The sequence below is a fragment of the Scleropages formosus genome, chromosome 17, assembly GCF_900964775.1.
Source record: "Scleropages formosus chromosome 17, fSclFor1.1, whole genome shotgun sequence".
NCBI lineage: Eukaryota > Metazoa > Chordata > Actinopteri > Osteoglossiformes > Osteoglossidae > Scleropages > Scleropages formosus.
The window spans coordinates 22,672,526-22,694,493 of NC_041822.1; the positions used below are offsets into that span (position 1 = coordinate 22,672,526).

Genomic DNA, 21,968 nt, shown 5'->3' on the forward strand with positions numbered 1-21,968 from the left:
ACACCCAGCTAGCCAGCCTTAGTTTTTTCAGGACGAAGATGATGATGTTGCCATCTGACAGCTTTTCGGAAGAAGAAAAACCCTTCAGTTAAGAAAATATGAAAAATAACACACAACAAAATATTTCAAACGTCATATGAAGACAACATTCCCCGGAGAGCCAAAAAAACACATTTGAAGGAATAAAACGTACAGTTCATAGCTTTGCTGCGCAATATCAGTAGGAGTCCCAGAATGCACCAGTTTGTGGCAAAGACTGGTCTAAAGTAAAAAGGCTAAACCCGGTTTGAGCACACGGTGTGAATACAGCGACTTTGGTATTGCTACTCGCTAGTCATTGTCTGGTGCAAAATGTAAACGCTTCAAAAACTTCATGTTCTGGAATGTTCTTTGTGGCAATAAGAGTCACGGAATCAACCTGGTGTCCTTTCTGTAATACCTTGACAAGTGTCTTTATGTCTATAAGAACACCCTGACGTGCTTCTGCGTCTCTTCTGCTGGTTAACAGACCAAACCAAGGCACCACCCTGACACCTGCATTCTAAGCCCCGCCCCCTCAAGCGCAGGCCAAAGCTAATTGGTTTTCCGAGTCTGATCCTTTGTGTTTCGATATTACAGATTATAAAATATATCCTTCAAACAAAAAACTCTCTACCTATCAAAAACAAACTAAAAAAACCTACTAACCCTATAACCTGCTACACTCTAAAACCTACGACTACAAACACTAAGATTAAATCGGCATGGCGACATCCGAGTAACTTCCAAACGTAATACGAAAACATTCACTTTACCCTGTTTTAACACAAGTCCTAGAGGACCTGAGAAAGAAGCAACCAATGAGAGCTCCGACGAGACAACGGGCAGCCAATGGGAGCAGCTGTGGAGGTGGGCGTGGCCAAAGCCATGTGCACACAGCTGGGGAATCGACTTGTTCCCAGACTGTCCACCTGGCCCATGCCTAGCCAGACACACCTGGCGCACAGCTATCAACAAGGCTTAAAGAGTAATATTAATACCATTAATATCGTGGAATAGTTGCAATAACAAGAAAAACTACAAGCTAATTTTTTAACAAGTTATTCAGCATGGTGCATGTGGCAGCTTTCCTACAGGTGCATACAGCAGAGCCCCCAAGGACACTTTCCTGCAACACAGATTAAGCATCACATTAATTAGTAGTTAATTACCTGTCACATTATTCAAGCAGGGACACACCTGTCCACTAAACGTGCCATAAACATGACTGTAGCATCTATCGTCAGAGCTATTATTTTTTTCCCCCCATCGCACGTTGAAGGGTTTTCCTCCATCGCAGTACTAGGCGCAGCATCCGTCGCTGCGGTCCTACAGGCAGAAACGCACGTTCCTTGTAAACGGGCGGAGGGCGGCCCCCGGCGGCACGCGAAAAGGCACAGTCTGAAACCGACGGAGGGCGCCGGACGCGTGTGGTTCTGAGCTGGATCTCGCAGCGGCCGCACATTTGAAGGCCACTCAAAACACTTTGCATAACATTTATAAACTTTGGTCTAAGAACTAAAAAAAAAAAAAAAATCTTCCTCATTATATCCTTCCCTCATTCCGAGTCCAGGATAGCAGAAAATACCCGTATTCATTTATTCTAGATTTTTCCACAACAAGAAGTATAACTCGGTGCGCCCGGGGACACCGTTCGTCTCCCATCGAATAAAAGAGGAGAGCTGAACCCGGGCGACCACGGAGGAGAGCCTTCAGCAGAACCGAGACCTCTGAGTATCGCCGTGCAGCTCGAAGCTCTCGGCGCATCCGTCCAATCTATCTAAGTATATTTTCATTATTGTCCTATTGTAACTTATAAACACCAAATAAATTACTGGTTTTAGCTCCCCTTTTCGCTTCCATAAAACTTCCGGGGATTCCAGCAGAACAGGTAACGCTGAAGGTCCCTAAACGGTCACACTACAGCTGAAATACCGCAGAACCGTCCAGTCGAGGCCAAACCGCCAAGTGAGATGTTCTGCAAAAAGTCACACATTCTCATAAAAACGTGGGGGTGGGAGGGTGGGGGGGTGCAATGCATATCTAACACTGGACTATTCCTGCAAACTTCAGCTTCCTTGTTGGCCCAACAAGGCATGTCAAAGATCTTTGGTAACAAGGAGTAAACAAGACTTGCTTAGAAATTAAAGTGGCTCACATCTAATCATTTGAAAGGGTTTCTATTTGAGGGGGAACAATACTGATCGTATAATTTATAGTCTGGGGCTTTTTTTTCCAAAGGGGAAACAAGGTACCTGAAATAGCAATAACATGTTCCTGAGGTAGTCTTTCAATAAAACAATTTTGTTATACAATTGCCCGTATCCCCAAAGAAATAAAATATATCTATTAAAAAAATACTCCTAAAAATGGCAACAGCGCAACATTAAACAATCAGATACACACAACGTAAACTGCAAAGAGCAATGCAAAACTTTTTTGTGCATTCGCTTTGTACAGAAACATGTGCACCGCGTAGGTCGTCATACATTCAGCTCTGTCGTGTAATAAATATATAGAGACAATAGTAAAAAATAGCTGCTTGTCACATTCACAAAAAAAAAAGGGGGGTGGGGGTGCGGATCCCTCGATGTGCAGGTGGGCGGGTTCGAGGGAGCGGGGAGCGTCGCTCAGTTGTCGGGGTCGGCGCCGGCGGACACGCTGGACTTGCAGGAGTGCAGTACCGCCTTGAACAGAAGGGGGAGCTGCTCCAGGGGCACGTTCACCAGTTTCCCTGAAACACCGACGGAGGGACAGCACTCGCTTTGTGGAACCATCAGAACGGCCCCCGCTCGGGGTGACCCCTAAAACATACCCCAGACGTTTAATCCACATGTACACTGAGATATTGAAGGTGTATTTGTTGTTTCATTCAGATTCTTACAGTGATTTATCCACTTATGCAGCTGGGTAAATTTTACTGTATCGGTTCGTAATTCCTTTCTGACAAACAGCCGTTCTTGTCCATCGAGAGGCAGCGATAGCAACAGCTTGGCATTCTGCACTGCGCTGAGTGTCTTCATCACCATCGTTTCCCCACACCCCCAAGGACCCCTCAAGACCCCTGACCCCCCAGCCTCACCTGCAATACAGCGGATCTCCGGCAAGCACATCATGACCTCGGGGAAGCGTTTGGGCTGGTGGGGGTACTTATACTCCGTGTAGTCCTGACACACGTACCAATAGCGCTTGTTGAGCTGCTCCAGGTGGGAGACATTGGACAGGCCTCTGATGTCTGTATGGGGGGGAGGCTGACAGTCAGCAGGTTCTTCCCAGTGTAACTGATGGATTTTATTTTCAAGCCAGGTCCATTAACCTTATTCCTCTTAAAAAACCCAACAAGTGTGTCAGTTAGGATAGCAGAGGATACACCCAAGACTGGTCCATCACAGGGACACATACACACAATGGAAAAGGGGAAGGGGGGAAATAAAGAACACAAACATCTTATACGAAAGAAATTCTGAACATGTGGGTCTTAAGCCTGGATTTAACGGTGTCCACAGTGGGACAATCGCTGGTACTCTCGGGGAGGCAGTTGCACTGTTTGGGGTGAAGTGGGAGAAAACCAGATCTCCCATAGAGTGCAGGTGAGCTTAGGCGTGTGCAAGACCTGATGACAAAAGATTATGAGATGGGAACAGACTAATAAAAGGAGATATGCAAGTGCGGAGGGAACTACAGCTTCACGGGGAAGTATGAGGATACTGAAGAAAGTCTGAAACCTTACAAGAGTCCAGAGACTCTAAAACAGGTGAGATGTGGTCACCTGCAGAGGACTTGAGCGGGAGCCCAGATTTATTTAATCAACGACAGATTCATAAAGACGTCAAAGGCGGCACAGTGTAGTCTGGTGGGAAGTGCAAGAATGTAAATCCCAACGTGGACTATGACCGATACTGTAAACAAGCATCGGGACGCTTTAAAGGTAGGAGTAGGGCGAAGGGGCTTTGATGCGCTTACCCTGATTGAGGAAGTTGATGGCTTTCATGCAGGCGTACTCTTCGTTGCTGATCTTCAGCTGGTGGATCTTGCGGAACAGGTATATCAGCCTCTCCATCACCTCCATGCCATCCTCGCTGAAGCTGTGGACAAGCAAGCACAAACACACACACACACACACACACACACACACGTACGCAGACGCCACACCATTACCATAGAGCAAGAACTTAGACAATCGCTAGACAGAAGACATTCATTAATACTATTAATTAATATTAAGAGGCGTTTCGAAAACAAAGTGATGTGAGTAGCTTAGTCTTAGACTGCAATGTACTTAATTATAAACCTGTTTCAAACCTGTCTTTTCTAACAAAATACCATGCAAAGTAATAGCCTTACAACCAAAGATATTCATTTCTGACATTTATCTGATAAATCTGACATTTATTTAACAGATTTACATTTGTACTTTTTGCCTACATCACTGTCCAATGCGGATAACAACATCAAATTTGTAGACAAAGCTGGGTAATTTTACTTTATAAATTCAGGGTAAGTACCACGGTCAAACTTACTACAACAGGAGTGGGGTTTGAACTTAGCTCCTTCCATTACCGTCAGGAGCACCGAAAAGTTTCATTGAGTGTAGATGTACAAATGCAACGGATCATCCACTTGCAAACTTAACTGAGATCAAAAGTTGGTTCGTTACTCAAAAAGTCTGTTAGTCGAATGTGATGCGTCGCCGGGCGATTTAAACCGCATGTTACAACTTTCTAGGGAAAAATAAGTGAAATAGTTCTCAAACAGTTTGTACCTGTGAAGTTTGTTACTTGTAAGCAAGGGACCCACTGTACTAACATTTTCCTTTTGCGTACGCATAGCATGCCAGGAAGGGCGAGCTGCCAGCAAACCTTGAACAACCAGGTCTCTTCTATCCTACGTGATTTTGCATTTTTGTTTCCTTTCCTCTGTTGCTGTCTGAACCCCCCCACCCAAACCCAGACCCTTATTTAACTGTGTATCATTGTTATCACCTATGCTAATTTTGTATGTGTTTCTCTGTGCTTTCTGAATTATTCCAGGCCCAAGAGCAGGGTCCCTTCGGACACAAACTGTTACAGTTCCGGCTCGGAGCACCACTCTTGAAGCACAGCTTGCCCTTGCAGCCTTTCCTCATGGTGCTGCTGGTGTTATTCTGTTTCCAGCTTTTGCCAAGTAGAACTCCATGTCCTCCCCAGTGCTCTGGAAAGGCCAAGGCCAGCAGTGGGCCCGACGCAGGTGCGAGGTTCCACGACGTACTCCCTCCTGCCGGCCCTCGCCTCCCAAAACAAAGGCCCCTCAGAGAGTGCGATGTGGGGGCTTAGAGAATCCTCTCCTGAAGGACCAGGTGTTATTAGTCTGTGGGACATCTGTGGCGACAAACTGCCTCTCAAGCAGATACACCCCCATTCCCAGAAACCTCCCCAACCTTTTTGACTGAGGCCTGGGATCCAATTAAATATTGACCCAGCTTCTATAATGGTACAGGTAACCCAGAAAGGGAAAACACAGTTTTTCCGATTACGACGTTCCCCTCGGCACTATATCCGGTCCCATTCCATTTCCTTCTGGCCCTGAGACTGAACTGAAAATAAATTTAAAAAAAGGATGAAAAAGCTTGAATCTACAGACACCTGGACAGGAGAGCACTCAAGATAATGCTCTGAGATGGTGACTCCAAAATGCAAGGATTAGGCAAGGTACTTACCCTAAAACGCTCAACTGTAATGTAAAGGGCAAGATGAGGAAGTGGTCACTGGTGACCACCTATACATTATGAAGTATAAGAGAGACAGGATTTAACCTATGGCGAAGAGGCTAAAAAGTCTCAAGCAGAGCAGGTACCTCAGCAAGGTCGAAGGTAACAGGATGTACCCCCCTATCAACTCCAATGAGTAGTCCAGAAGTCCATGGCCCTCTGTTTCATCAGCCTTTGAATACCACAATATGCCTCAGAGGCTGTGACGGTGTTTGGGCCTCCGCCTGCTCCGTGAAGCGGCACGGCGGTAAATCAGGGCTCCGGCTCTCCTCACACGGGAACCGGCTGGCAGCTCAGCGGCCAGGAGTCATGCAGGGCCATAAATCCCGCCAAAAATCAGGAGGGGAAGCAGGAGAAGTCCGATAATTCAGACCCAATTTACACACCGCCAAACACGACCCCCCCCACCGCTTCTTTTAATATGCGATATAGACTTGCTTGTGATATTTCTCAGACAGTTTTTGTTGTACTCCTTCCCATTGCAAAACTACTTTTTTCCTTTAATGGAGCCTGGCATCCACCCAAAATCAATAAATGTCAGTGTGGAGTGAAAAGAAGACGTCTGGGAGTCTGTCTGCACGAGAGTGCACCCTATCTTCTTCACACTCCTACCCCACAGGGAGAGGGGCCTTGCTCTGACCTTTCTGCCCCCATACATCCCGCCGTGAGTCACAACCACATCCCACCACCACCTCCGAGTCCACCCCGCGTCCAACTACTGCTCTCCAGGTCTAGGGGCTGGATGATGAGATGACCCGGAGAAGAGGGCCGGCACAAAAGGCTTTGAACAGCTTCGAGCCCTTCGAACGGGCTTCCACTCACCCCTGGAGCTCGTCGTCCGAGGGCTTGTACTTGGCCGTGACGTCGGCCAGTTCGCCGAACACCTGCGCGCTGTAGATGGTGAGGCAAGCGAGCAGCAGCAGCTCCTGCCAGGTTGCGCTCAGCAGGCAGGTGTAGTCCTCGATGGACAGCTCGCCGAAGAAGGGCAGCTTCTTCACCCAGGAGATCTGCCGGAAGAGCAGCTCGTCCGCCAGCCGGCACAGCAGCGCAAACAGCTCCACCTGCGTGACCCTGTACCTGGAACAGGGGTGGCGAAAACACGGCGGTAAACGCAGGTCCGCGACACCCCGTCCCCGGGGAGGAGACTAAGCAGCAGATAGCAAAGACCACCGACGTGACGTACGTGGCTGGAGGTCACACCTGCAAATCCTACAGCGCAACTTACTCTCAGAAAGAACACCTTCCAGATTAAGACACCTAAAAATTAAATGTAATATTCCAGCGAAGCCCCACAATCACACAAATTCTGCTGTAATATTTCGTACTGGCTCTCATCCTCCACCTGCAAAATTCTATTAGCGTTATTAATAATATATTTGTCACACGCACGTTTTGTTCGTAATAATCGGTCCAATTCCTAGACGTCTAATAAATTAAAACATTTAATTTTTTGCACAATATCTGGAAGGCTGAGTAAAAAAAAACATTGTTTTTCTATAACCCCACAAAGATGTGACGCAACATTTGGTGTGTTTCAATTTTCTGGACTCTACTCACTGTGTTACTGTGCGGTTTCACTGTATTTTCACAGTCTATGAATCTTTTTTATTTACAGCACAGAACAGCAGCAGGTCAAGGCTTGAGATTTACGTTTGTTCGACAGCCCGGGAGGGTAATTTGCTTGAATGTTCATAATTGGACAAGAATAATCATTCTGATACCTGTCCAACAGACAGGTGCACGGCAAATTAAGACAAACGGACAAACGGACAACGGACAGTTGCTGCAAAATGACGACAGGTGTGAAAATAGAAGGAAAAAAAAACCCCATGACCACTGATTCTGCCGAAATTTTCATTTCAAAATGTTTTTCTAGCTATAAAGCACGCAAATTTGTACAAAAAAAGCGCCGTAGCTGAGGCATCTTACCACTTTTCACACGACATCCTCACATCATCATTTTGATTATTGTTATTTATAAAACCTAGACATTGACTCATTGTCATCTTTCCTATATGTTCCAAAAGTTGATGGACGAAAACGTGGTGGGAAAAGAAGCATGTAAGATGAACGTAAACAGAACCACACACATATTTTCTGAACCGCTTGTCCCGAGGAACCAGAGCCTAACGCGGCAACACAGGACATAGGGCCGGAGGGGGAGGGGACACACCCAGGATGGGACACCAGTCCATCGCAAGGCACCCCAAGCGGGACTCGAACCCCAGACCCACCAGAGGGCAGGACCCGGTCCAACCCACTGTGCCACCGCGCCCCCGCGCCCCCCTTAAACAAAACCAAACAGAAAAAATGAACGTTGAGCCCTGGACACTTCAGGCCCAAAGAGCCAGCGAGACCACAGGGGTGGGGACCTCACCCGTCCTCGATCAGCATGGGGGTGCTCAGGGGGGCCAGGTCCTCGGCGGCCACCAGCTGGGCGATGAGCGTCTGCGACTGGGGGTACAGACCGCGGGCCTGGGCTGGCAGAAGGGCCGACTGCGCCGCGGCGTAGCTGAAGAGCTGCGGCAGGAACTGGTAGTGCTGCGCCACCGGCGTGCCCATGTACTGGTCCCTGAGCGCCGCCACGTAGCCGTTCATCTCCATGGAGCGGCTGTGCAGACATAGAGTGGCGGGGCGGGGGTGGATACTAGGGATCAACTGCGCATCAGCACAGCTGGAGGTGAACAGGTACATTAGCACAGTGTTGGACAACAGACTATAATACAGTCATGCACCGCTTAACGACGTTTCGCTTAACTACTGACCGCATATACGACTGTGGTCCCATAAGATTATAATGGAGCTGAAAAACTCTGAATGACTAGCGACGTCGTAGCTGTTGTAACGTCGCAACGCGTTACTCACGTGTTCGTGGTGATGCTGCTGTAAACAAACCTACAGTGCTGCCAGTCATAAAAAAGTAGAGCACATACCATTATTTACAGTACATAATACTTGATAATGATAATAAACACCTGTTACTGGTTTATGTATTTACTGTACAGTCCTTTTTTGTCATTATTTTAGTGTACTCTTTCTACTTATAAAAAAGTTTACTGTTAAACAGCATGCTGTGTTACACCGGCAGCAGCATCATAAATCTCGTGTTTACCTTGTCTCTTGACTGTATCAAGGCTATACCATCTAGGTTTATATAAGTACGCTCTATGATCGAGGCTATACCATCTAGGTGTGTATAAGAACATTCTGTGATCAAGGTTATACCATCTAGGTGTTTGCTTATAAGTACACTCAATGATTCAGGCTATACCATCTAGGTTTACATAAGTACGCTCTATGATCGAGGCTATAACACCTAGGTGTGTATAAGTACACTCTGATCGAGGTTATACCATCTAGGTGTTTATAAGTACACTCAATGATCCAGGCTATTCCATCTAGGTTTACATAAGTACGCTCTATGATCGAGGCTATACCATCTAGGTGTGTATAAGTAGATTCTGTGATGTTTGCACAACGACGAAATTGCCTAACAACGCATTTCTCAGAACGTATCTCCGTTGTTAAGCGACGTATGTCTGTAATTTCATAAAAACTGCTTTGTGTCACTGTGATGCCGAGAAGGTGACCCATACATTTGTCACTAGCAGTTTCATTACTGTAATGCTCTTTGTGTGGGTCTCCCGGAAAAGATAATGGAAAAACTACAATTGGTGCAGAATGAGGGGGGAAGAGCTCATATCATAGGTGCACTTGCTAAGCTGCTCCGGTTACCTAAAAGCTACTGAATTATTCTTAAGATTCTTACGCTAGTTTACAAAGCTGCAAACGGACCAACACCAGAGTAGGTAACAGGAAGCCTTTCCGAGTAAATTCTGAGCCACGCTCTCACATCTCAAAGATTGCATATTCCGAAAAGTGCACATAAGGCGATGGGAGTCGGAGCTTTCAGCTTCTAAGCACCGAAATGACCGTGGTTTTTCTATCTCAACAGTCTTCCTTTAGGTTGCTTACATTTATTTATTATTTTATTTTGATTGATTTTCTCTTTTCGTAAAGCATTTTGAATTAAAAAATGCTTTAAAAAGCTATTGTTGTGATCGTTATTAGTATTACTACCATTATTATTGCAATAAAATTCAATTGGATGCATATGGGGCAGCATGGTGGCGATTCGGCAGAACGGATGCCGTTCGTGCGTGTGAATAAGTGTGAACAAGCGATTGCTTTGTGATGTTGTACCCTATGTCATAACCTGGGCTTCCAGGATAGACTCTGGACCACTATGACCCTGCACTGGACAAGCAGCTATTGAAAACTGATGGATGGATGGATGGACAAACTGACAAGGTCAAACAACACAAAGGGCTCTTGAAGCTCACGCCACATACTCATTTTTTTAATTTCCCAGCATGCTGTGGGATGAAGCCATAGCAAGGCACATGTTCAACATGCTCCAGAAGCCTCGACGACAGCCAGATCGGCGGAAAGGGAAGGCTGGCGCTGAAGCGTGGCACGCGGCATCTCACCATTATTGACGCCGACAACAAGGGCGCGAGCGAACCCCGAAAGAGGCGGCGCGAGGACAGCGTGGAACCACCGAGCCCGCTCCTTCTGTCACCTCGTGAAGACACTTACACAAACACCCGCGCGCGCCCGTATCTCGGCAACAGATGGCGAGCTCGACACACTCATTCCTCACATTGCTCAAATCTTTTACTTTTTTTTAAAAATTAAATTGTCATCCCATTTATAGATAAACCGTTTTATTTCAGGTGCAGTGCAGACAAGAACAGGCAACAGGGTCTAACGTTGAACAGAAATTATAACCAGAATGTGGGAAATGTCCCCGTTCCGCCGCAGCACAAGCCGAATTCGTGGCGGGAATTTAAAGTTGAGGGGATGTCTTTATTTACGGGCGCGCAGGTCCCTCTCCCCTCCCCTCCCCTCCCCTCCCTCCTCGGGGCGTACTGACGTGGATGAGAGCGTGGAGGCCGGGGAGGGCTGGTTGCCCTCGGAGACGCCGTTGCCAGGGGAGCTGTGGTCGCTGTCGCCGTTGTTGCTCCAGCTGTGGTCGGGGAGACTCGCCTCCTCCTTGAACTCCTGGCCGGACATGATGCGCTCGATCTCCTCGTCCGAGATCTGCGAAAGGAGCAGACGGGTCAGCAGCCACTGCTTTTCACCGTGTTTTTGACACCACTCCTGAACATCTTGAGGGCATTCCTCCAGGTGTTGCGTTGTCAATGGCAACCCAGGCACAGGCTGTTTGGGCGCAGGTTCAGATGTGGCTTGTTAAGGGCAGGGTGGCACGGTGGCACAGTGAGTGGCACTGCTGTCTCACAGTGCCTGGGTGGTGTAACAAGACTTGGGTTCAACGCCTGCTCACTCTGTGTGGAGTTTGCATATTCTGTCTGTGTGGGTTTCCGTTGGGTGCTCTGGTTTCCTCCCACACTCCAAAGACATGCTGCTCAGGTTCACCCATAGTGTGTGAGTGACAGAGAGAGTGTGTGTTCCACTGATGTATGGATGAGTGACCCATTGTAAGTAGTGTATCTAGCAGTGTAAGTCACCATGGTGAATAAGGTGTTTGGGCTGATAACACTACATAGAGTCCATTGAGAGTTGCTTTGGAGCAAAATGTCTGATAATTGTATTTTCTTTACATATACCGTACACATAGAGATTGTGATGAAGATAAAATAAATCCTTAATTTATAAATGAAATAATTTTTAGTGCATATTTTTGTAACGCATACTGTATGTGAACTATATATTGGCAAAGAACACTAACTTGGTTAAGGGAACAAATCAATATACGCTATTTACACTATTTACTGCACAGAGCGACAGCTCATTCCATAGGAAATGTGAATTACAAAACTGCAACATTTCAAAATGCAATGTGGAAAAATGTCATCTTTATATTCATTTACCGGACCCTCTCCTTCAAAACATCTTACAATTATTTACCCATTTATACAGCAGGATAATTTCACTGGAGCAAATTGAGGTAAATACCTTGTTCAGAAATAGTACAGCTAGAGATTGCATTTGAACCTATAACCTTCAGGGCAAAAGGCAGGAGCTCTAACCACAACACTACCATCCACCATGTATGAAAGTGTTTTGCACTGGTGACTAAAGGCTGCACCGTGACATGTTTTTCAAGAGAGCAGTTTTTTTAATTAAAAAAAAAAAAAAGAAAAAAAACATGGGGAGATTCGCATGCTGAGATGAGCGTTCGGTGCCCTCCACACTCAAGGCCCCCACCCCTGCTGCTCGTGAAAATGGGGGGGGTTCCTCTTCTTGCTCCCCGCAACGGCGATCAGAGCTAATGAGTTTATCCAGAGCAGGAAAAAAGTACGGCCAAGGCGGCACCTGGGGGTCACCGAGGTCGGCGAGGGGCAAGGACGCACGCGCAGAGGCAAGTGGCGACACGGCCGGGGGAAGCCGTTCTGATCGCACTCGAGCTCTTTGAGACCCAAAAAAAAACCATTTTTTCTGAAAATGAATTTCAGTCACCCACAATAACCTTCCCAACCCAACCCAACCCAACCCAACCCCCCCACACACACAGCACAGCACACAAACAGCACACAAACACCAACAAGATATCCGCTGGAAGCCGCACACCAGGGGCTGAAGGAGGCTGGATGACAAGCGGGGGGGGTGAACTATTCAGTGCGGCAGTTACCTTTGTTGGGGGGCTGAATGGGACCTTTGGGGTAGGAGTTATTCCGGAGAAAAGGAGTAGTGGTCCGATGCGCAACGACACTCCTCGCTGCACACCGAACACACACACACATCCACCTGGCAGAGCCCTGGTCCATTGAACGCCTGGTACCCCTTCACAAAGGATCGGGGCGTGCCCGGTCCGCCACTCTCCCCCCCAAAGCAACATGTGATCAGCCTTAAAAAATTTCATTACAGTACTGCAGTAAACAAAGGGCCTGTTTGTCAATAAAGCCGTTTCATACAGGTTTGGAAGACGAGGAGAAGCGGCGACGAAAGAGCTCCGGAGCGCAGACCTCACTAAACGATTGGCGGATCGCGACCCACGTGCTGGACGAAACGGGGATCTGAGCTCCCCAAAGGACCCCATCAAAAGAGGTTGCTGATAGCCTAGTGGTTAAAAGTACTACCTTTAAACTCAAAGGTTGTTGGTTCAAATCCCAACTATAGTACCTTTAAGCAAGGTACTTACCCTAAATTGTGCTGGTAAAAAAATTACCCTGCTGTATAAATGGATAAATAATTATAAGTAGCTTCAGAGAAAAGAATCAAATGAATGAAACAGGGGGGAAATTGCTTCCAGTCTAGTGACCCCTTAATATTAAGTATTTATTTTATCAATGCATATGAGTCTTTTCTCCAGGGGGCACAGTGGTGCAGTGGGTTGGACCAGATCCTGCTCTCTAGTGGGTCTGGGGTTTGAATCCTGCTTGGGGTGCCTTGCGATGGACTGGCGTCCCGTCCTGGGTGTGTCCCCTCCCCCTCCAGCCTTTCACCCTGTGTTGCCGGGTTAGGCTCCGGCTACCCGCGACCCCGTATGGGACAAGCGGTTTCAGATGATGTGTCTGTGTGAGTCTTTTCTCCAACGCAAATTATAATAATAAGCTACTTACACCAATTTACCAATTTTTACTGTATAGATTCAGGGTAAAGAACAAGGGTACCACAGCAGGAGTTTGGATTTAAACCCAGGTCCCGAGAATGAGACGACATCTTTAGCCGCTACGCCACCTGCTGGCCCTTTTAGGCAACATATTCAAGGGTCTTCTGTGGGTTCCACAGGGCTGAGAAAATGGGTGGGAGTCAGGGCCGTTCCTGATCCATGAATTAAAAAGGGGGCGAGGACACACACACACACACACACAAAAATGGCTGACGGTAGTTACCTGCACAGGTCCAATGCTTTTGTTCCGTCCTCCAGGCATCCCATCTTCCCTGATGGCTGAGACGGAGACCGAGACGGAGAGGGACACAAATACACATCTGTCAGTGTAGATGGACTGAAAAACCACTTCGGGACACTCGGTCCCTCGGTCGCTCAGTCACGCTTCAAGGTGTATGAAGGTGCTTAGAGGAGCAGAGCCAAGAGCACTGAGAGTACATGAAAAACAAACTAAGAAGGGGATAGCGGTCGCATGTGGAAGAGGGAGGGACAGAGGGACACTTGGAGGACAGACAAAGTGTCAAAAAAAACCCGCATATGGTAGCTTTTTTCAGCGATCGGGGCTGTTCCGATTCAAGAACCAAGAGCAGGAACACAAAACCAAGACCGTTGCTTGACATCTTCAACACGCCGCCATGTGCTCAACTCGGTTGTGGATCTGTAACGGGATGGACGGTCACTTCATGGGGTCAGCGCGTCTCACGATGGTCCCTTACGGTCGTGTTACGGTCAAGACTACAAAACCATTTCAGGTGCAACATCATATCCCGGTTGCACCCGCTAAAGGGATTCAAACACATCCTTGGCCATCCTAACCTCCACATCTAAACATTGTTGAACCTTTATGGAAAGTTCCGGAAAACCGAGTAGGGAGAGCATTCCCAGCTCCTTCGCAGGAGGCTTTTCCTTCTTGAAGAAGAGTCTGATATTCCAGCGTACCCTGATCTGGACTCTGGAAATTTCATAAACAAAAATTTTACATTCATACATTGTTTCGTTGCCCTGTGGTCACATTCACCCATGTAAGCATGTATCTTATAGATGACACAATGTAACAAAATCTTTCGAAGTTCTTTGTTATGTTGATTTTTGCGTCGATTACAATTAAAAACTCTGCTCATTACAAAAATACCACTTGTTCTTCTACAGTGTCAGTTCTACAGCCATTGGAAGATTCTAGAAGGCACCAGAACATTGTAGAAATCATCAGATCCTAAAACGTACTGGAATATTCCGTGCTTGGAACCTAGTGCCAAAATTTGTTAAAACTTTCTAATTTCAAGAATTTGGAATATTATTAAAAAAAACTGACACATAATACAAACTAACGCCAAAAGAATGTTTCATTTAACTAAACTGAATGGGAAACGCAAACAAATCAACACAACATTTTTGTTACATTGTGTAATCTAACGGCTGCATGGGGCAGAATGAATTTGCCTGTAGCGCCTCCATGTGGTGGAATCCTAACCAAAAAAACTCATACTGGCAGAGGCAGGATAGGAACAGCTGTGACTGCAATACCCTTCTACTGTGTATAATATAATATAATATAATATAATATGGCTTAACCTGATTAAACTGGTAATTTTATGACGGTATTTTGTGCACTCAGAGGCTCCTCGGCTCAGTTGCTAAACGCAGTGCCCCACTCCAACCCGGGACCCCCGTCCAAGAGGAGCTCCGGTGACCCTTGTGCGATGTGTTACCCGGTCCTGGACAGCAGGTGGCGCACTAGCGTGTGACCCTCGCTCTCGCTCTCGTTCTCGTTCTCGTTCTCCTAGGCCACGCCAGCAGGGGGCGCTCCTTACCTTTGCGGTTCATGCCCATCTGCAAGCACTTGAGCAGGCGGCAGTACTGGCAGCGGTTGCGCTGCTTGCGGGACATCTCACAGTTGCGGTCGCGGTTGCAGCGGTAGACGCGCTTGTTGCAGATGCTGCGCTTGAAGAAGCCCTTGCAGCCCTCGCAGGAGATGATGCCGTAGTGGAGGCCCGTGGCGCGGTCGCCACAGATGAGGCACGTGCGTTGCTCAGCTTGGTCATCTGGGGAGAAGGTGGGGGGGGGGGCGAGATGGTTAAGGGTCGGGTCACACGGATGACTGTGACAATTTCCAGTCGCACCACCACAAATTTTCAGTTCAAGTCTGTGGATTTGTTGGACATGCGAAGCATCCATCAAAATAATAACCACACCCTCTAGTGGGGACAGCTGTTAGTGTGGTGGCTGGAGCTGCTGCTCTTGGACCCGAAGGTTTCGGGTTTAAATCCCACATCCAGCTGTAGTACCCTTGAGCAAGGTACTTACCCTAAATTGCTCCAGTAAAATTACCCAGCTGTATAAACGGGTAAATAATTATAAGATGCTTTAGAGAAAACTGTCAGATAAATGAATAGATAATATTTTTTATTTTCCTCTATAAAATATGATTTATAGGAGTGGTGGAAAATGCCAGACGGAGAAGATTTGCAGTCCGTGTTCCACATGGAATGGAGAACAGATGTTCGATTCGATGGACAGTAATGTCTCAGAATGAGGACTGGCCCTTAGACCAATCAATCCCATTTGGCCCACAGGGGGCGCCGCACAAGGGGTGTCACCTCCAGCTTTGAGAAATAAAGAGGATCCAACAGAAAGGGCTCAAGGGGGTGGGAGGGGACACAGATAGTCAACCATTCGGTGTCAACAACTTCTTGTCCCAAGCAGGGTCGCGGCAGACTGGAGCCTTGCCTGGAAGCGCAGGGCTCAAACCCCAGACCCACCACACAGTGGGCACTGGCTGAACCCGCCCCGTCCCGTCACGCCCCGCCACGCCACCTCCCCCAGCACAGTTATTGTTAGCGGTTAAAGCACTTGAAGGACCTGGGCTCAAATCCCTCTCCTGCTGTAGAGGCCTTGATCAAAGTATGTACCCTGAATTGCTGCAGTACATATTACCCAGCTGTACAAATGCAAACATCAAAATAAGCAGCTGAACCCTGTTAGTCACTTTAAAAAAGCATCAGCTAAATAAATGTATGTAAATGTATAATTAATGCATATTCATCTAGTACAATGGTCAAGAAGCAGGGCAGCACTAACCACAATTGCAAACTCAATCCTAACCCCAATACCAACCCTAACCCTAGGGGTGGGCAGCGGCAACATAGGACAAGACACATGGAACTCGGTGGGGACAGGAATAGAAACGGTAATTATATGGTGCCGTGAGCCGACCGCACAAGCGTTGACTGCGGCTGGGGGGGCCGCTAGACATAAACAGTCCTCTCTGCAAGAGCCCCGCCCTCAAACACACCCCTGCCCTGTCCTGTCCTGTCCCCCAGACGCACAGCCTCGAGCACAATGGTAACTGTCTCAAAGACGAGAGTCACTCATCGACAGAGGGTCTCTGTCACAAAGATGACAGATAGCGGTGGCGGTGGGAGGGTCATGTCCTGGGGTCCACTGCCTCAGCATCCTGCTCTTTCGGTCTGTAATGGGGCGTCTGGTGTTTCACGTCCTCTAAGAATTGTGAGACGAGGATGAGAAAATTTTCCACAGAGGGTTAGTCAGGTGTCCTCCACCCAAACACCCCCCGCCCCCCACTCCGGGGCCCGTGCTCCACGTCTTATATCAACGCTAATCCGGGGGGGTTTGCAATATTAAACACTACTAAACACAGCTAATTTAGAACTCCCTCCTCCACACTTACATTCCAATACTGAATAGTGAGTATAGAGCTGCTGCCTTTAGACCCACAGGTTCGAATCCCACCTCCAGCAGCACCCCTGAACAAGGCACTTACCCTAAATCGCTCCGGTGAAATTACCCTGTCGCACAAATAAGGAAATAACTTAGTCGCTTTGGAGAAAAGCATCAACTACACAAATAACTGTAATTCCAGAATCCAACTAATTAATTTTAACATTCAACATTTTGCTTACAGAAAAGAATAGTTTATTAAATTAACGACCCCATGGTTAAAAGGGAAAACGGCTGCGCCTCGTGTGTCTGTGTGTGCGTGACGCGCTCCTGCTGATGTCCCCTGCGAGGTGACGGGGCCGAGAAGTGCGGTGCCCAATTGCCACAGTAACAGCCCACATACCGCGGTACGGCACACATTGGGAGCGAAGGAGCCTGAACTGAGTGGGGAGGAGGGAGAAAAAAGAAAAAAGCTGTTTAAAATCTTAAACGCCATAATCCGGCCTTCCTCGGCGAGATGAGGCTCGGCGCGCGGGGAGAGAATTAGCCTCAACTCTTCAGTTTCCTTTTTTCTGCTGTCTGGGGACTTAACGGGATCTAAACACCACCCCCACCCGGCAGGAGCTTCTCCCGCTCGCTCCCACCCTGCCCCCGCCACCACCGTAAACCCGGGAGCAGATGGGCCAGCGCCATGGTTACCGTGAATAGCCTGACGGTGCGAAAGCTGCGGCCAAGAGGAATGTGCCTGCGGGCCGTTGCCGGTCACGCTCCGCCGGGCGCAAACGGGTTCGAAAGAGGCCTCTGTGAACGGAAGGGTGTTCGAGAAGAGCACGGCTTGTGTTCGTAATGATCGAACTGCCGTAGGTGTCCTTCGGAGGGGAACAAGCCATCGCCACGAAGCCCAGGTTCCAGCGGATGGCCAGAGGAAGGTCCACAGAACCGGAGACAGAACTGTGTCGCTCGGCAGCCAACGCAAAGGAGCGTGGGGGTGATGTGGGTGTGGGGCCAGCTGTGTCACGGACAGAGCTGCTATTGTTGGATCCAAAGGTCGCAGGTTCAAATCCTACTTACTGCTGGAGTACCTTTGATCAAGGTACTTACCCTGAACTAACACAGTAAAAATCACCCTGCTGCATAAATGGGTAAATACCTTAACAGTGTAAGTACCTTAACATTACACATCACCGGACACTCTGTCCACACCAGTAAACCTTGGTTGGACACCAGAGCGGCGAGACCACAAGTTGGACTGGGGAGGACAGGAGTTGTCGGCGATACCGTCTACCCTTCACCTCCTCCCCTCTCCCTCGGAAAAGCAGCATCCCGGGAGGGTGACCATCACCGCACCGTCGCCACCCACAATTCTGCGGGGTGCATCCACAGTGTCGTGGAGATTCCGACCCACAGAATGCGTTTCTCCCACTAATTAACACTCCAGGCCGTGGAGGGATGACAGCTTTTGGGGAAGGCTAGAGGGTCGGGGTGGAGGGGGGAGTGGTTCCTGCACTTCAACTACTGCTGACCTTTAGATCCATTACTGATTTTTAGTCTTATTCCAAACAATGAGCCCGAAACAAGGACTGGGCTACAGAGTCAATAAGGCTCAGGATGTCCTCAAACCTCCCAATCCAAAGGGGAAAGGGACCCAGCAACACGGAAGGAGAACCTCCATCAGGAGGTCTTACATTCGTGTCTTCTTCAGTGGCCAAGTAGCCCAAGGCTGATAGATGAAGGACATCTTTGAACTGCCAGGAGACTCCAAGGGACACCAGGGGACACGTCACTAGGACCATTCAATTGGGCCCAAGTTCATGGAAGGTCCATCAGAATGAGAACTCTCTGTCCACCTTCTCTTTCCTGAAAGCCAACTAACAAAGGTGTCAGATGGTATGACAGATTCAAAAAAGACCATCCAGTGCATTTCTCTAAACAGGTCTTCAGCATGCCTGCACGCACACACACACACACACACACACACACACACGCTCTGTCAACTTCAAACCGTATGGAAACTCAGATAAACGGAGACACGAACCCTACTCTAAATCCAAACTTGGTTACCGTACTTTGGACGCATTATGTAAAGGACACATTCTCTCAAAACAGAGCCGTGATGATGATGAGTATCAGTTGATGAGAACTGCTCAGTAATGGTGTTATTTTCACTAACACTGTATGGATGTGGAAGCTGGATTGGAAGAACATGGATTCCCTTGAACTGGAGTGCTGGAGGACACTTTTAGGGACACCGGTGGAAAGACGAGTGATGAGACTGAGGTGTTCAGACTATGGACACGTCATGAGAAGACTGGATTCCCTTGAAAAGATGGGGATGGTGGGAAAAGAAGTTGGAGGAAAAAGGAGGAGAGGACGAGCATCAACCAGGTGGACGGACTCAACTGCAATGACACTGAACAAACCGTTTTCAACACTAAGGACACAATGAGGATAGAATATTCTGGAAAAAACTATATTTGTGCTCAACGAAAATGGACTTTGACCCAACAGCCCCGAAGTCAAGCCCGAGAAATCCAAGTCAAGGTTTTTACATCAATTTGAGGAAGGTGGCGGCAAGAGGCTCGTAGGACTCGCCAGAAGAATCAGGTCCAGCAAATCCGTGCGGCGGCTGGTTGCCACGTACAGATCCGGGTATTAACACCGAAATTGCGCTGTGTTTTGCAGACTGTGGCGGGGGGGGGGGCGTCCACATCGCTGTTTTGGGAGCAATCAACATTCCGAAGAGCAGGGGAGGGGCCACAGCTTACTTTTCAAACCTGCTCCGCTTTTAACCGCTTTTCTAGCAATTTCCAGGAAGGAAACTACTACAGTACTGAAGTCCAAAGTGCTACCGGCAGGAGTGCCCTGTGTGACAATGGGAATGATCTCTCGTACCCGCGGTAAGAATGCCGGTTAAGCACTTGGACACATAACATGAAGGATGGAGTTAAGTCCAAATAGGAGTTTGCTGAATGAAGTCACTAGACCTCAACCGTCCCTGTAAGGTGGGACCGTAAGCCAATGTGGGGGAACAGGGTCGACCGCAGGGCCCACGGAGGTCGCCGTGAATGGCACTGGGTCCGTTTTGTTACTCTGGGTCCTCGGCAGCGAGTGCCCCCACCCCGCCGACGGATTGAACCGTCACCCCACAGAGGGTACACCCCCCGCTTAACCCTGAGCCCGCAAGCAGAGAGGACCCCGGGGAGATTAACATGGATCAGCGAGGAGGACCACGCTGCAGCGTTTCCACTGCAAGAGACCATAATATACAGATGGTCCTCCGATGATGACGGTCCATCACCATAAGTGAAAAAAATCCTCTTGTATTACATTATCATAAGGATACATAAACAATGGGGGGGGGGGGGGGGGGGAGCTGGTAGCACAGTGCTTAGAGCTGTCGCCTTTGGACCACAGGTTTGAATCCCACCTCCAACTGAAGTAGCCTTGAGCAAGGTACTTACCCTAAATTACTCCAGTAAAGTTACGCAGCTGTATAAATGGGTAAAAAAGTGTAAGTAGCCTAACATCTGAAGTCGCTCTGGAGAAAAGTGTCACATAAATGAATAAATGTGTATTAATGCCCTGCTGTATAACAGGGTTTTGTTAAGTTTTTCTTCTTCACACATACACATCTTCAGAACCGCTTGTCCCATACGGGGTCGCGGGGAACCGGAGCCTACCCGGCAACTCAGGGCGTAAGGCCGGAGGGAGAGGGGACACACTAATTTCACACATTATTTTCATTACGATAATGCTAATATTAAATAAAAAATACTGTATAATGCAGTACTATAATTATACTGTCATGCTGCACCATTATTTTCACTTTCATTCCTCAACCTATTGTTTTCTGTGCTTTTTTTCCGGCACCACTAGAAAACACATTTTCGCTCGCTATTGTAAATAAAGAGTAACTTGAATGGGAACGACAAATGAAAGCTTTCATAAATAAAATATTTTTATAAATAAAATGTAAACAGAATGTAATTATTGGTGTTGGACACCGAGACTGAGTCTATAAGGACTATGGTGCCTTGCGGCAGAGCGGCCAAAATATTGTAATACGGTTAGCGGGACGGCTATCGTCGGTCCGGGTCGTCCGAAGTCACACGCGGCAAGTCGAGGACCACGTGATACTTTTAAGTTTCCAGCATGATGATTAATGAAACATTTAAAATTGTTCACTCCTGTATAAAATCTGACCGAAAGGCTCCGTAAGAGCTCCCGATTCTTGCGGTCAGCAGCTCTGGTTGATTCCGCTTCTGAACAAGGAGGACCGTGCTCATCTGTCAGGGTCCCTTATTAGATGAGTCCCGGTCAGGAAGCGTTCGTGGAGGGCGGCCTGTGCACTGTTGGGTTAAGGCCACTAGCTGAGCTCTTATGAGGCATTTCCATGATGGATCATCCCGACCCTTGACCTGCGTGTCACATCGCACAGTCTGTCTTTTCCATTACAAGACCGTTAGTGGTCAGAAACGAAAGCGGTCAAGAACACGCCTAAATTCATTCATATTCCTGCTGCGCTCCCAGCTGACACTAAACAGCATCCACCGTGCAAAATGACGGAAAATCGCACGAGCAGGGAGCATTTACTGAACCAATCACTTTGACTGAAAGCGACTAATCAATTAACGTAGTAATCAATACTGAAAGGACAGGACATCCCAGAAATGGCGATTAGGTTACTGCTTCCAACACATCGACCTATTGGGCTCAGCGCTTATTGCATTTCTCCTCCATTATAATAATTATTTCTTCACTGCTGACTGAGCAGTATGATGGGTGATGGCGAGGGCTTCTGTACTAAGTTAGTCCTCAGCTTAGTCTCAGCAGGATGTAGGAGATATGGTACCCTTGAGCAAGGTACTAACCCTAAAATTTCTCTAGTAA

At 47.9% G+C, this 21,968-nt stretch overlaps 1 protein-coding gene across 1 annotated transcript in view; it reads right to left on the reverse strand.

The window, feature by feature from the left end:
* Positions 1 to 1,451: 1,451 nt before the first annotated feature.
* The window catches only part of nr6a1a (nuclear receptor subfamily 6, group A, member 1a), a 101,505-nt gene continuing 80,988 nt past the window's right edge, over positions 1,452 to 21,968 (reverse strand). Inside the window, exons 4-11 of the mRNA XM_029259736.1 lie at positions 15,212 to 15,442; positions 13,624 to 13,679; positions 10,701 to 10,867; positions 8,142 to 8,375; positions 6,587 to 6,841; positions 3,982 to 4,103; positions 3,101 to 3,253; positions 1,452 to 2,752 (exon numbers count right to left, since the gene is read on the reverse strand). Coding sequence (XP_029115569.1) covers positions 2,649 to 2,752; positions 3,101 to 3,253; positions 3,982 to 4,103; positions 6,587 to 6,841; positions 8,142 to 8,375; positions 10,701 to 10,867; positions 13,624 to 13,679; positions 15,212 to 15,442 — 1,322 coding nt within the window. The 3' untranslated portion in view covers positions 1,452 to 2,648. The remainder of the gene's footprint in view (positions 2,753 to 3,100; positions 3,254 to 3,981; positions 4,104 to 6,586; positions 6,842 to 8,141; positions 8,376 to 10,700; positions 10,868 to 13,623; positions 13,680 to 15,211; positions 15,443 to 21,968) is intronic.